At 54.4% G+C, this 14037-nt stretch overlaps 1 protein-coding gene across 2 annotated transcripts in view; it reads right to left on the reverse strand.

Annotated features, from left to right (window-relative positions):
* Positions 1–320: 320 nt before the first annotated feature.
* The window catches only part of HTRA1 (HtrA serine peptidase 1), a 54628-nt gene continuing 40911 nt past the window's right edge, over positions 321–14037 (reverse strand). The window contains exons 4-9 of one of the 2 annotated variants that reach the window (XM_045068501.1): positions 7494–7688; positions 6471–6503; positions 4972–5086; positions 3816–3873; positions 2373–2471; positions 321–1031 (exon numbers count right to left, since the gene is read on the reverse strand). In XM_045068501.1, coding sequence (XP_044924436.1) covers positions 863–1031; positions 2373–2471; positions 3816–3873; positions 4972–5086; positions 6471–6503; positions 7494–7688 — 669 coding nt within the window. In that variant the 3' untranslated portion in view covers positions 321–862. The remainder of the gene's footprint in view (positions 1032–2372; positions 2472–3815; positions 3874–4971; positions 5087–6470; positions 6504–7493; positions 7689–14037) is intronic. The other variant, XM_013055665.2, reaches the window with a different exon arrangement.

Genomic DNA, 14037 nt, shown 5'->3' on the forward strand with positions numbered 1-14037 from the left:
GCACAGAACCGAGGGTCAGGAAATCTTTGTTAACTGACTGCATGATGTATGGGGTCAACACACTCTCTTCAGTTTGTAAAGTTCCAGATGCAAGGGCAACTGTCCTCAAACCGTATTGTATGAAGCCAGAATGGGCGAGTACAGTAGTTACGAGCACTGGTAAAACCCCACGTGATGATTTTGAAACAACTGGTAAGTCCTTAGGCTTAACCCCGCACCGACACTGTGGCTTAATGAGGAACTGCTGCTGACCTTGTAATCATTTCAAAAGGTGGCGACAAGCTATTCTCAGGGAACGGGGAAAGAAGCACACCAGGAAGCAGAGTATGAAGAAGTATTTTAATAGCTCAAACTCAAAAGTCATTGTGCTCCCCATTCTGAAGAGCTTCCTAAAAGCGGCAACTCTGGCCATTTTGAAAGCCAACGTTCACCCACCCATGGTCTCCGGCCTCAGCCTCCTCTGGGTGCCAACTGGGAGGAAAAGCATAAACGTGCCCAGACCCATCCTGGCTCCCATGGGACCTTCCTCCATCTATGCGCTCTACCGACTGCCTTAGTCAGACTAAGATGATGACTCGGTAAAAGGAAGAGACCATTGTTGACTGTCTAAGCAGGAACAGTCCAAGCTGGCGAGGAAAAGCATACATAGGATACAGAAGGGCGAGCTTCTGCCTGCGGATCTACATTACATTTGTTTTGCCGGCAAACTATCAAGAAGGATTCTGTTGGCCAGGTGTTTCTGCTGGACAAGCAACATGGTGGTCCAAAGTCCTGGCTGTCCCGTGCCACCAGCCCAGAGTCATCATGTGTCGTCCACTGGAGAGTCTTTGAGAGAAACATGAAAGCCAGCTCATGCCTCTACCTATGGGTCGATTTCTTCAGGGATCACGGTGATCATGATGTCTTCATTGCCCCTGCGGACAACCATGTTCAGGGTGTTTTCCTTTTTAATGACATCGCTGACATCACTGGCAGAGACCACAGACTGCCCGTTGATGCTGATGATGATATCATTTTCCTTGAGCCCACCTCTGCAACACAAAGGGAAACACACATTTAATGCTTCCATGCCTCCTGGTCTAACTGCCCTGGGAGGTTCTCGACTGGAGGTAGACAGAGACACAGCTTAGAACCTAGAATCCCCAGGGCCAATCAGTGGGATAACGTAGTTAACTTATGCGGGGAGGCTCGAAATGCCAATGGATTGTACTATTTCCTTTGAGAGTTTTAGGCCAAGTCATCCAACATGTCCAGTGCAGAAATCCTTCCCAGAACTGGTATGGTCAGATGACAGACTGACCCCAAAGGAGGCAAGGATGTGCCATGTATCACCTACCGTGGACCATGACCGTGGCCAGCCTGCCTGTAACAGGTGTCACAACTCAGAGGGCAGGTCCCAGAGGAGCAGGTAGAATCGTTCTATTATGAGGCCTTCCTTTGTGTTATTATGGCCGTAACTTCCGCTCTCATATAGGACAGTGTCTAATAAGCTATTATGGTCCTTGATGGTCTAGCCCAGGACCAGCAAACTTTAAGGGCCAGATAGGAAATATTTGGGGCTTTGCAGGCCGTAGGGCATCCTTCACAACTCAGCCCACTGTGGGCTGTGTAGGACTATTGAGCATGGCCCCGTTTACTGGCTGGACTCCAGTCAACTTCAGTTATGGACACTGAAATGTCAATTTCATATCATTTTTATATATCATAAAAAACTACTCTTATTTAAAATTTTTTCAACTGTTCAAAAATGAAAGGCTATTCTTAGCCCCTGGTCATATAAAATTATAGCGGGCGGTGGGCCGGACCCAGACTCCAGGGAAGAGTCTGCAGGTCCCTGGTCTGGCTCTCCTCTCGGCACAGTATGTCAGTCGAGGTAGCAAACGCGGCTACTGGTTGAGCTCCTTCCTTCCGTGTTCCTTGGATGTTACCTGGGTTATTTTCTGGAGGTGTGGACAGGTATGGCCTGACTGACAACAGACAGAATTACAGAAGGCTTCTTTGGGAGGAGATATGTCCATCTGGGGGCCTAGAATGGGACCACTGTCCAAGTTATCAGGGACACAGCTCCTTAAACCCTCTATCTCCAGCCAGGCCTGCCCCAGAGATCCATGAAGAGTTTGATAATCACTCTTTCCACCTGAATGACTCCTCATGAAGTGAGGACTTTTGAAGACAGGAAGCACCCTTTTGCTGTTGAGTCCTGAGCTGAAGGAGGTGAGAAGGCCTGGCTGATGAGACTGCCAAGGGTGTCCAACCATGTCATCAGGGATCTCCACATCCACCTGAGCCGATGTGAAAAGAGCACAGCCTCCTCCCCACGATCCACAAGAATCACAAGGACATCAGGGAAAGGGAAGATAATTCTAACTCACGCTTCTGCTGGGGTATCAGGAATGACTTCAATGATATACGCTCCCGAAAGCACATCTGGGAAGTCTCGGTGGCGGTCCTTCAACTCTTTGGCTTTGCTGCTTGGGAGGAAACACACTGACTTCAACATTAAGTGAACAAGGGGACTCGCTCCGCTGAGACTCTCACCCAGCTTCTCCTCCTGTCCCGGATTCGAACAGAAAATGCCTCCAGGAGCTTTGATTCTGCTTTTAATTGCCTTGACACACATTCAGTCACCTGGCCCTCGCCACACACCCAAATGCCTGCACTGTTATCCTTGTCTTAGAGCAGGGGAAACTGAGGCACAGAGGTCAAGTCATTCCCAAGGTCATAAGCCAGGAAGTAGCAGAGCTGGGAGAAGAACTCAGGAAGCCAGACGCCAGGGCCTAGATTCCTTCTCCTTACCTCCATCTCCCTCGGTTCCAAGACAAGTAACTGATTCACATTTTAGTCTTGGCAGTTCAGTGTATATTCAGGAGGGCCAAAAATTTAATATGCATCTAAATCACAGTAATATAGTCACAACTGATTAATAATAAAGTAATTGATAATGAATATAGTAACACCTATGCTATATGTTAATATGTTCTACTCTTTGCTGACATGACCTATAAGCCTTTCAATCATGCCCTTAGTCACCAGGACTCATGTGATGATACCGGACTTTTTCACCAAGGTTAAAACACCGGTAAGCTACGAGGCGGGCAGCCACACGCCGCACCTTCCACTAGCTCGGGGAAAACAAGCCCATCCGTCATCGAGGCCTGACCCGACATTCCGGTAGCCTCAGCCCACAGGCGGCAAGGCTTAGGAACGGCAGGGCGCTCTGGGCTGGAGGAGGTGCTTGGGGCACTCCTGGAATGTGAGTTTCAACAGAACAAGTGGTGAAAGTAAGGCATGAGGGAGAGTGACCAACACGCCCCACTGTTCAGGGCTGCCTTCAAAAAGGAGGGCAGAATCTTCTAGAAGGAAGGAGCCACTCCAAACACACACACACACACACACACACACACACACACACACACAACGAAGGATAAAACCAGAGGCCTAGGTTCATGGCCCTTCCTCTCTTTCCTGATGTTTCTCAATTTTATTTATTTATTTTATTTTTTGAAGACTTTATTTATTTGAGAGAGAGCACGAGAGCAGCGGGGAGGGGAAGCAGGAAAGGGAGAAGCAGACTACCCCTGAGCAAGGAACCCGATGCCGGGCTCCATCCCACGACTCTGGGATCGTGACCTGTGCCACAGGCAAATGCTGAACTGACTGAGCCACCCAAGTGCCGGTTAAAATTTCTTAATTTTAACCAGAAACTGAGATGCTTAAGGCAGCATAAGGTTTCTCTGTCAAGGGGCCAGTGGGAGCCTTCCAAAGTTCAGGTTTATTCGAATCTAAGACAGAGACACGAAGTTCTGCTTACCCACCTGGATGTGAGTGACGTCATTCGGATGCCGATATACTTCTTCTTGGTAATGGCTTTGCCTGGTGTGGCAGCAAAAGGACAAGAGGTCAGCTCAGGGGGCCATTGTCCTGGGGACACCAGGAGCTACAAGAGTCCATCCCTCAGTTGGCAGTGTAAAGTTGGGCCCATCGGGGTACACTGAGGCTGTGGCTCGTATCTTGTTCAGAACCCCACCTGCCGCGGGACCTGGGAAAGTCCTGTCCTTTCCGTGAAGGGCTGAGAACCTGATTCCTCTGTCCTTGTCCTGACATCTGATGAGGGTTCTATCCCTCCTAAAAATCCCTCCTAAAATCCCTCCTAAAAATCCATCCCACGCTGGTGTGCATGGCTGGGAGAGCCTCTTCCCCGGTCCCACAGCTCCCACCCAGCCCCTCCGGCAGTGTCCACCCACCACGAGACACGCTTCTCAAAGACATCCACCAGACCACGAACTTGTCTGTTCCCTGTCGCACATGTGGACATGTGCCCTAAGGCCTTCACTTTGGCCACTGTGACCCCGGCTGACCTCTTTCCACATCCGTCTGTGCAGCTCAGCACGTTCCCGCACACCAGACACAAGACCCACCCGGGGGGAGAGGGGCCTTGAGGCTGTGACTCCTGGGTCTGGAATGCCAGCCCCACAACCCCGTCACTCCCCAGCTCGCCACCTGCTTCACTTGCAGGAAAACATCACTGGTTTCTGAAATCTGGCCCGTTTGTCTGCTGCCATCCTTCCTCCTCCCGCCGGCAGAAGGTGAATATCACACAGGCCCCCGCGGAGCCATGGGACCCCCAGCCTCACCCCAAGCAGATGGATCGATAGCCGTTTGGGGCATGAATGATCTCCCTGAATCTCAGTGTCCTCATCAGAGAAATGGGACCGATACTTTCCACCTGACAGGGCAAAGGAACTAAATGAAGTAAAACGATGTCTAGAAATCACCTCCAATCCCACCTGGTACGTGTTAGACTAAACCATATGAAACGTTCACAGTCAAGGGTCCGACACCTGTGACCCAATACCAGGGGCCTAACACCGTGCACCCCATCTCCCTTTCCGATCTGAAAGCCTTGACTCATGTTCAGGTGTGTGGCCTCCCCCGTCGGAATCTTCCACGGCAGGAAGAGCTGTGTTTTACCTTTGGCCTGCCGGTCGTGGGACTCAGTGAGGAACTTCTTAATCTTATCAGATGGGATTGCGAAGGAGATGCCGGCGGTCACCTTCAGAGTGTTAATCCCAATCACTTCGCCGTCCTGAAGAGCGAGATGGAAACAGCCTTCTGAATGCACCAAGGTTTAGCAGAAGATGAAGAGGTCGTCAGTGTGAAGGAAGTCTCTGAGCTCCTGAATGAGTTGAGGGGGGTAGTGGGGGGGGGGTTCCCCAGCGCCGGAGCGGGGAGGCATCACGCGGGCAGCAGGACCCACCCTTAGCAAGGGGAGACCTGACACACAGTAGGCTCAGTCCCCGGGGACCGCCATGCCGTAAAAGCAGCCTGAAGCAGGTAGTTTCAAGGTGCCTCTCCACTCCTTCCACAGGGAACAGGTCTCAGAGTCCTTCAGGTGGCTGTCTACACCCTCCTGCTTCTTCCGTTTTCAGTGATCTTAACAGGCCTCTGCCCACAGCACCGAGGACAACCTTAGCGCTTAGAGTTCCCAGGAAAATGGCAGGAGCAGCCATGGGTGCTGCAGGGGCTGCGGGGTACGCACCCCTCCCCTCCTCTGTGTGTCGCAGACCAGCCTGAAATCCCCGAGCAAGCCAGTCTGCGGGGACAGGCTTCGGTTCAAGACAGACTCACAGGTTCAGTGAACACTACTCACGAAGGCACAGACTCCCTTCACGCTGGTCAACCATCATTTTAACCCTCCTGTTACATGGTTTGTTCGGCGCAGGCTGAGAAGGGCAAACTGCCTAGGGAGCATCAGTCCCTTCCTGGTACCTCCTGCGAGCCCTGGGAATTTGGTCCCCAACATCCAGAACCTTCCAGGAGGCACTGCTGCCTTGGGCTTTGCTAAAGACGGCCTCAATTTCGTTGAGGGACTTGAGAATAGAGCTGGGTGACCCCTGAACTGTGCGGACCTCACTCGGACAGATTCTCAGGCTTCCCTTCTGATGCATATGTATTTAAATACAGACAGAAGTGACATCTGGCGGGGGGGGGGGGGGGGGGGCGAGGAGCGCGAAGGGCGGGGGGGAATCAGGGGGTGTAACTCCTCATTCCAGCCAGGTCTTGAGGGAGGGCCTCTGGCCAAGACAAAGACTGTGGAGGAGCCAAGCCAGCTCCTGCAGCGGCCTGGAGACCTCCTCTGAGGCCACGACTTTCTATAACAGGCCGGAAGTGCTGACACCTTCAAAATAAAGGCCTCCTGCTCCCGCTACTCCCGGATAGGACCTGAATTCCACCGCCCTGATTTATAACTCTGAAACAGGAGCGTGTCCTCAGGCAGACTCCAGGGGCCTTGCTCTTTTCAGAAAAGATAAGAAGGGTAATTTGCAAAGATAGAGTACATTCACAGATTTCACTTTAAAAGAATTAGATAATGTGCTTTGGCAAGTTCAAGTCTGAAAAGAAAGCAAAAAAAAAAAAAAAAAAATAGCATATACAAGTATTTTAAAAGAAAAAAAAAAAAAAGGCCTTACCAGGTTTACTAATGGGCCTCCTGAGTTTCCATACTGAAATTAAGCAAAAATTAAAAGGTTATGAGTTCCTATCTTTACATATTCCAAAGTATTTCCCTGCCTGGCATGCCCCTGGGTTCAGGTTTTCTCAGATTTGTTGCTGTCAACCTAATATTTTGCTGAAAAAAGGGATCTTAAAATTTTTCAGGGAGTTTCAGATGTGCTATAAATGAGATGTTTTGGGGGGGGGGGGTGCGGCTCCGAAGCCCAGAGGCCAACTCTGACCTCCCGACAGCGCCCGGCACTACTTCCTTCTCTTGGCGACAGCCCGGCTGCCAACTGGCTCAAGGATTTCCAGACTTCACCACCTCCCAGCTCTGCGACCCCTGCTTCGCTGCCGGGGCTGGAAACCTGCACGGTTTGTTCTTTTTCCATGACTTCATGCAGATCGCAGGAAAGTTTGGGAATAAAACCTACTCGAGGCAGCAAGTGCGTAAAATGCGTTTCGTCTTATCTATTAAACAGATGTGGGGGGTGGAGCATTACTCTTTAGAAACACCTACCCCGTAAGATGACTGCCGAAGGGAAAAAAGGGTGACTTTAAAAAAGATCCCGTTGATGAGACGGTGTGGAGCAAAGCCCGGCCTCCTTAGACATCGGTCAGTAAGAGCCTAAGGCTCAGACCGTGCCCCAAGGCAGAGCGAACACCTGGGGGGCCCGGGGGGAGGGGCAGCAGTGTCCATGCCTGCATGAGCATCCCTTCTGCACAAAGCCTCAAAAGCAGCTCCACCAAAGGGCCTAGAAGCAGAGGAGCCGTGGCCTCTGCCATGGGATGGAAGCTCCTCTGGGCTACGGACCTTGGCGTATCTGAAGGCCCCTTCACAGGAGCCCCTGGGGATGGCAAAGGCTGAGGACGGCCCCTCGGCCTCATCTGCTCTAGGGGTTCCACGGGAACTCCCTGCCCGGCACCTGGAGCGCCCTGACTCCACCCCTGGTCCCCAAGCCCGGCTTCCCGAGCGCCCGGCCCGACCCCGCAGGGCTCACGTTGATGATGGCGTCCGTCTGGATGTAGTCCATGTCCGAGTTCCGGAGCCCCAGCTCTTTGCCGCCTCGCTGGGTGGTACTGACGATCCCGGTGGTGACTGTGTTTTGAAGGGAAAACGGGCTTCCGATGGCGACCACGAACTCTCCTGGCCTCAGCTCAGAGGAGCGGCCAAGCAGCAGGACCGGCAGCCGTCCCTGGAACCACAAGGTGGGCGTCGCTGCGGTCAGTGAACAGCACGGACCGACGCGCCACGTGGCCACAGGCGTTGCGGGAAAGCGAGGTCAGGCCCGCCATCCCTTCCAGGCCGAGGCCACACGGCCCCTCCCACCCACTGCCACCAGCATGTTGCAAGCTGTCGCGGGGCCAAGGAAAACACAGAAGGTCACGCGAGGCCGTCTCGGGGTCACACATCTTGAAGCTATCAGCACAGACTTAATGAAACCTTGAGACTAGGAGACACAGTCTGGATTCGGGGCCCGGCTGCCTATGGCCGTCTTAGAGAGTGAAGATGCGTGGAGGGATCCTGAGCTCACACCCCCCAGGGTGCAAAGGATCAGTTCCCACTATCAGAGGCACATCTGTCCAGAGTCCTGTGGAGCCAGAGGCCCTGAGGGCGGGAACTGCACAGTCCCCACTGGGTGAGGCTCCACACTGAGTACAGGGCAATTCTGGTGACAGGCAGAGGGGGCATCCGGGTGACAGGCATCGAACCCCCCCGCCACCTCTCCACTAGCACCAAGACCCAAGATGTAGGCTCTCCCCTCGCCTGAAAAGACCCTCCATGAACCACCTCTGCTCCCTGGCCCTAGTGAACTCACTAATCCAACAAGCCCCTTCCCCATGCCCTCGGAGGCCAGGCACAGTCAGAGGCTCCACACCAGTCTTCAGACCGGATCTAGCCAGCTGGAGCGGCCGGGGCTGGGGCGTCCATGAGGAAGGTGAGGCCCTCCCCTTCCTTTCCTTCCAGAGCCAAGCAAACCTCCCGAGTTCCTCTCGCCTTTGTTCCCCAACAAGAGGAGCAGCTGCCCCCAAACAACCAGGCCCAGGCCCAGGAGGCCCTGACCTCCTGCAAATAGCACTTCCAGTCCTCCTGTTTGTCCACCTCAAAAAAGAAAGGAAGAGGTGGGGGGCGGGGCAGGAAGGTGGGGTGAGTCGAAATGAGCCGTTACTTTCGCAGCTCAGAGCAGACACCCTGAGAGCAGATGAGGTGAGGTGAGGTGATCACTGGGCCCGTTTCACAGATGAAACAATTGAGGCTCCAAGAGACTGGGTGACTTGAGACAGAGCAGAGACTCGCACCTGGGACTGGGACCCTGAGCCCAGACCCATCGGCTCCACAGCACTGTGCCACAAAGACCCCTCCCCACCCCAAATAAGAAAGATACTGGGCCAAAAAGTGCGTGGAGGAAGGAACGTTGAAGAAGGGATCTAAGACTGACTTTGAGAAGAAACGCCTCTCAGAGCACAGCCAGGGCGGGGCCCAGGAGAGCTGTGAAGAGCACAGACCCCGGCCAGGCTGCCTGATTAGATCCTGGCCCGAGTTTACAACCACTCGGGTCTCAGTATTCGCATCTGGAAAATGGGACTACCACGCACGGCACACCGCTCTCATGAGTTGGTTGTGAGAAGGAGGTGACAAGACCCCAACAGCCCTTGAATATCGCCTGGCTCGTGTGACGCATCCTGTCAGTGGGACAGGTAAGCATCCCAGAAGTGATGGTGATTGTTGCTGCCTTGGAGATCTGTGCAGACCTAGTGAGGGAACCCCACCCACTAAACTCCCACAAGCTAGCCCGTGTCACCCAGCCTTCCACCCAGGAAAAGGCTGGCGGCACCGGGCTACCCTAACAGTGACCCCTGGGGTCACCTGAGGCCACAGTGCCCGTGCTGCTCTGGAAGGGGCAGGCCTGCCGCTCCACACTCCCTGAGCTCCTCGGCGTCCAGCGGCACGCTGGCGAGCTCAGCTCGGCCTGTTTACCCTGGGCCCATGCCAGCCACCCGTGCCAGCAATGATTTCATCCAACAGTCACAGCGGGTGGGCGAGGGGGGCCCGTGATGTGCACCAAGCCAGTCTGGGGGAGGCCTACTGGGGACCCAGCTGCTCCTTTAGGGCTGGGCAGAGGGACATGGCAAGAAAGACTCCTGGGGCTGGGTATGTCTGGCTTTTCACCAACTTCAAGGCAAGAGATCAAGTTCAAACAGAGAGGTGGGCCCAGCCCACATCAGCTCAGCCGCAATCTGGGAACCACATCAGAAAGTCCCGTGGGGCAGGGCTGTGGAGATCCTAATTAGTCCTCGCCTACCCTGGGAAGGTGCAGAGCAGGCTCCTGGTTCTCGGAGTTCAGAAGCAGGGGGGCCTCAAGACAGCACCCCCAGAGCTCTTCTTTCCCAAGTCTGAGCTCAGGCCCCGCGGACGAGGCAGGGAGGCAAACACGGAAGCTGTGAGGACGGAGGAGCGACACCCCGCTGAGGGGAGGGTCCCCGGGACCCGCGAGCAGCTCTGCTGCGCTCACTGGGGAGCGGTCGGGACCCCCAGACCACTGTGAAGGTGTCACACTCAAGGGACTACATGGGCCTGGACAGGTGGACACCAGGGAGTCTCCCCCAAAACCAGTTCTCCCTTAAACAAAATAGGGGACGTCTGGGTCCCAAGTGGCCAGTCAGATGTGCACCGATGGAGCCCATGGGCAACATCAGATCTGCCTCGCATAAGTTTTATTCCCTCAAGCATCCCCTACATCATGAAGGACGATCGGAGACAGAAATAAGCAAGTGGACAGATCCCAAGGGGGCGGGGCTTTTAATGGGAAAACTTGGTAGATGTGAAAGGAAGGCGCCTTTCGCCTCCGGAGGTGGGGGTGGGGAGGTGGGCGTTAGGGCAGGTGTTCCCCATTTTACAGACGTGAAGACCGGGACTCCGAGACAGGGCGACCCCTCCCAGCTAAGGAGCAGCCTGGCTAGAGAAGAGGACAGGCCTCCTCACGGGCCGACCTGCACTCCAGGTACGTGTTAACCTGGAACCCAACTGTCGGCAGAAACCCTTGCAAGGGGGTGACATGGGATGGTCGTGTGGGTCAGGCCAGACTTAGAGCTCTCCAGGAAGCCGCCAGGTCTCCTCGCGGCCATCTGGCCCCCTGCTCCGCACAGGGGCTGCCGGCCCCACGAGCATCAGGCCCTCCGGCTGCCCCAGGTCGGAGTGGGGCTCCTCTGGGTTTCAGTCCTCACCCCGGCTCTGTCTGCTCAACGCAGCTACGCCTCTGCTGGCCAGACTCCTACTCGGTAACTGAGCATCCGACTCCATAGCTGTCTAGACACGAGCTCTGCGGGGGGTCTGGGGGAGACGAAACGCAGACAGGTCTCGCGCTTGACCTCCGGATGGGGAACACGGGTCCGCGCACTCCCGGCTCCCCTCCGCAGCGCCGTCCGAAGGCTGGTCCCCACGCCACCCACATCAGAGGCGCCCCAAGGCTCGCGGAGCAGACACTCTGCCCGAGTCTCCTTGTGAAGCGCCCCTCTCCTGACAGCCACTTCCCACACCCCAGCATCTCGGTGGAGCCTGGCTCGCAGCACGCCCGTGAGGCAAACCCAGACATCTCTCCTCCGCGTGGCAGGAGGCAAGGGGGTGAGCGGATCCCACTCCCACGTCAGCCTCTCGAACCACCGGGGGCCTGACAACGTGAACCGCGTGTGCACACCACGGCGGTGGGCTGGGAGAGCTCGTAAATGCCCACAGGAAATCCCCAAGGCTCCACAATGGAGAGCATGGGGCTCGAGACTGGTCCAAGTCCTCCGAGATGTTTCCGTTGTGCTGCTCGTTTTCAAGGCCACGCTCATGCCGACGAGAGCAGGGGTGGCTCTCTGCGAGGGGCCTCACTAACGCCACCACCGCAGAGAGCGGCTTTAAGAAAACATGACTCCCCCATCACCTGGGTTTCCAGCCCACTACCACCCGGGCCGGTGGAGGAAGACTTCGCCCAGGGGAGGACGGGAGGTGTCAGAAGTCCTGGGTGCGGACTCCAGACTTACCACGTCTGTGTTAAATGACTACGTACTACCCATAGGCAGGATGCTAATTGTGCGGTAGATTTAATGCGAAAACTTGGAAGAGGGTGGTGCACAGTGTGATTAAAGAAGGTTCTCCCATTCATTTAATTACAACAAACAACCAGCAGGCCTGGCAGCTCCGCTCCCATGAAACACCACCAACATGAAAGAGAACTTTCTCGACAAGCATCCACTGAGTGTCTCTGACAAGCCGGGCCCAGTGAACACAGAGAAGATCAATCAATCCATCTGTGCCTCTAGGCCTACTGTCTGATGGGTTGGAGTCACATGGTAGTAAAAAGAGACAAAGTCCCAATCTCCATTGCCATGGTCAGCTCAGTCCAGAATGTTCCGTAAGAACTAAATAGAGATCAGAACTAAAAATGATTTGGGTGTATAATGAGGGCGTTTTTAGCTGCAAGTAACTGAAAACCCAACTCAAAGGGAATAAACGTCCAGCTGTTCAAGGGCAGGGTTGTGCGAGGGCCAGTCACATCAAAGACTCGTGGACATCTTTCCTTAGGTGGGATCAACTTAAGCCACCTCCATTCCGGGCGTTATATAAAGACAGGACTATGCCCAGTGGCAGGAAAGGATATCTTCTCCCCTATGAGTCTCTTTCGAAGAGCAAAGAATGTGGGGCCTAGCACCTTCTTCCTCCTGGGTCATCGGCCAGCAAGTAGTCATAAGGCTACCCCCAACCATTCTTTGGCAAGGGGAACATGGCCCCCACGATGGCCTTACCCTCCCCAGGATTCGGCTGTGTTAGGAATGAGTGGACGGACCAGGGCTGTACCAGCAGTCTGCTGTGGGTGAAGGCTGCAGAGCAGCGGCCACCAGCGGCCACCAAAGCTTGGGGCAAAGTGGTTCATTTTAGAGCAGCAATCCTAATACCTAACTGTGTTTGGGAAGGGCTCTGATAAGTAGATGCTCCTTCATGCAGGTTTTTATGGGGTAGAGATGGGAGCAAGAGGAAAAATCCTCATCGGAAAACCGTAACGGTCACAAGGGGTGCCTGGGTGGCACAGTCAGTTGGCTGTCCCATGTTTGATTTTAGCTCAGGTTATGATCTCAGGTCATGGGATCAAGCCCCATGTCAGGTTCTAAAAAAAACTGGTAATGGCCTGAGTGTTATTATTCCAATGACCCAGTATTCTCACTAAAATAAATAAATGAATTTTTAAGGAAAAAAGAAAGTAACAGTGAAGAAATTTTTGTGTTCATCAGTGCACGACACAAGTGATCCAAGCAGAGCCTGGCCAAACCCACCCCTCGTCCATGTGCCCTACGGGCCTCCTGCTCTGTCATTCCCTCTGCTGTTAGAGCCGGCTGCTCCGTGGGACCAATCCTCCGGCCTGTTCTGCTGCTCACGTTCCCCCAGTTAGGTGGTGGCAGTACCAGGACTAGAGTCCTCCCCATGCCCCCACCCAGGTGTCCTCTCCAGCCTCCCCTGCTCGCTGTCTGGATGCTCAGAGCACAGGACCTTTGCACAGCGGCAGGTGAGGGCAGCAGAGATGACACACAACAGGGTAGTTGGGGAGTCGAAGGACAACCAGCACGGAAACCAGCCAGAGGACGCCGAGTTCACGAGTCCCCAGGGTGAGGGCCTGGGCCGTGTTGCTTCTCCGATGCTGGGAGCCTGAATTATCCTCAGAGAAGCCCAGACTGGGGCTAGAGGCAGGCCTGTGCGGTACCACCTGCTTCGAGGACTCTGCATGGGACCCGGACTCACGCTGAAAGTGAATCACAAGCCCTGGAGCCCCTCAGGAAGAAAATTTGGGTGTGTGCTGAGTAAGGTCCCCGGGTGATGGCCTGCTTCAGGCTTCTTCTCCAGTAGCAGCCAAGGCTGGTGCAGAAGAGACGACTCAGACAAAGTCACACACATACCATATGCACACGCATACGCATACACACACATGTGCACACACACACATGCACCCAGGCACAACCATATATGCCACTTCAGCCCCTGCAGACCCCAAGAGCACCACATCCCAGGCAGCAGGACAGCTGGGCTTGGACTTTGCCTTGTAGTAGATCATGCCATGACCTTGGGCCATTTGATTGGCTTCTTTGAGTCCTGGTTTTACCACTTCTAAAATAAGATTATTGAGGATGGTGATGTCCAAGGTCATCTCAGCTCCGACAATTAAGGTCCTTTCCAAAAGACCTGGATGATTTCCAAAAAACCTATTAGCAGACGATGGTTAAATTGGTGAGATCAGAAGAGGCACCACAGTCCTTAATAGATCTCTTTTCATACAACCCCCCAGTGGAGTCAGATGAGCCTGCAAGCTCGGGCCACAAGCGGAGAGGGGACTCTTGGAATTCTCCAGATGCCGGCTCAGCCAGGAGTCGGCTAGAGAGGCTCTAACAGCAAAGGCCCATCAGTCTTGCAGCTTCTGGCCACACTGGTTTGGCCTAATAGGCCTTGAGTCCCCACTCCAGTGCTCCCTCCTTCCCCAAAGCTTGCAGAGAAGGACGATGAAACAAACTAAT

The sequence above is a fragment of the Mustela putorius genome, unplaced genomic scaffold (genome assembly GCF_011764305.1).
Source record: "Mustela putorius furo isolate JIRA1106 unplaced genomic scaffold, ASM1176430v1.1 tig00003909_pilon_pilon_pilon, whole genome shotgun sequence".
Taxonomy (NCBI): Eukaryota; Metazoa; Chordata; class Mammalia; order Carnivora; family Mustelidae; genus Mustela; species Mustela putorius.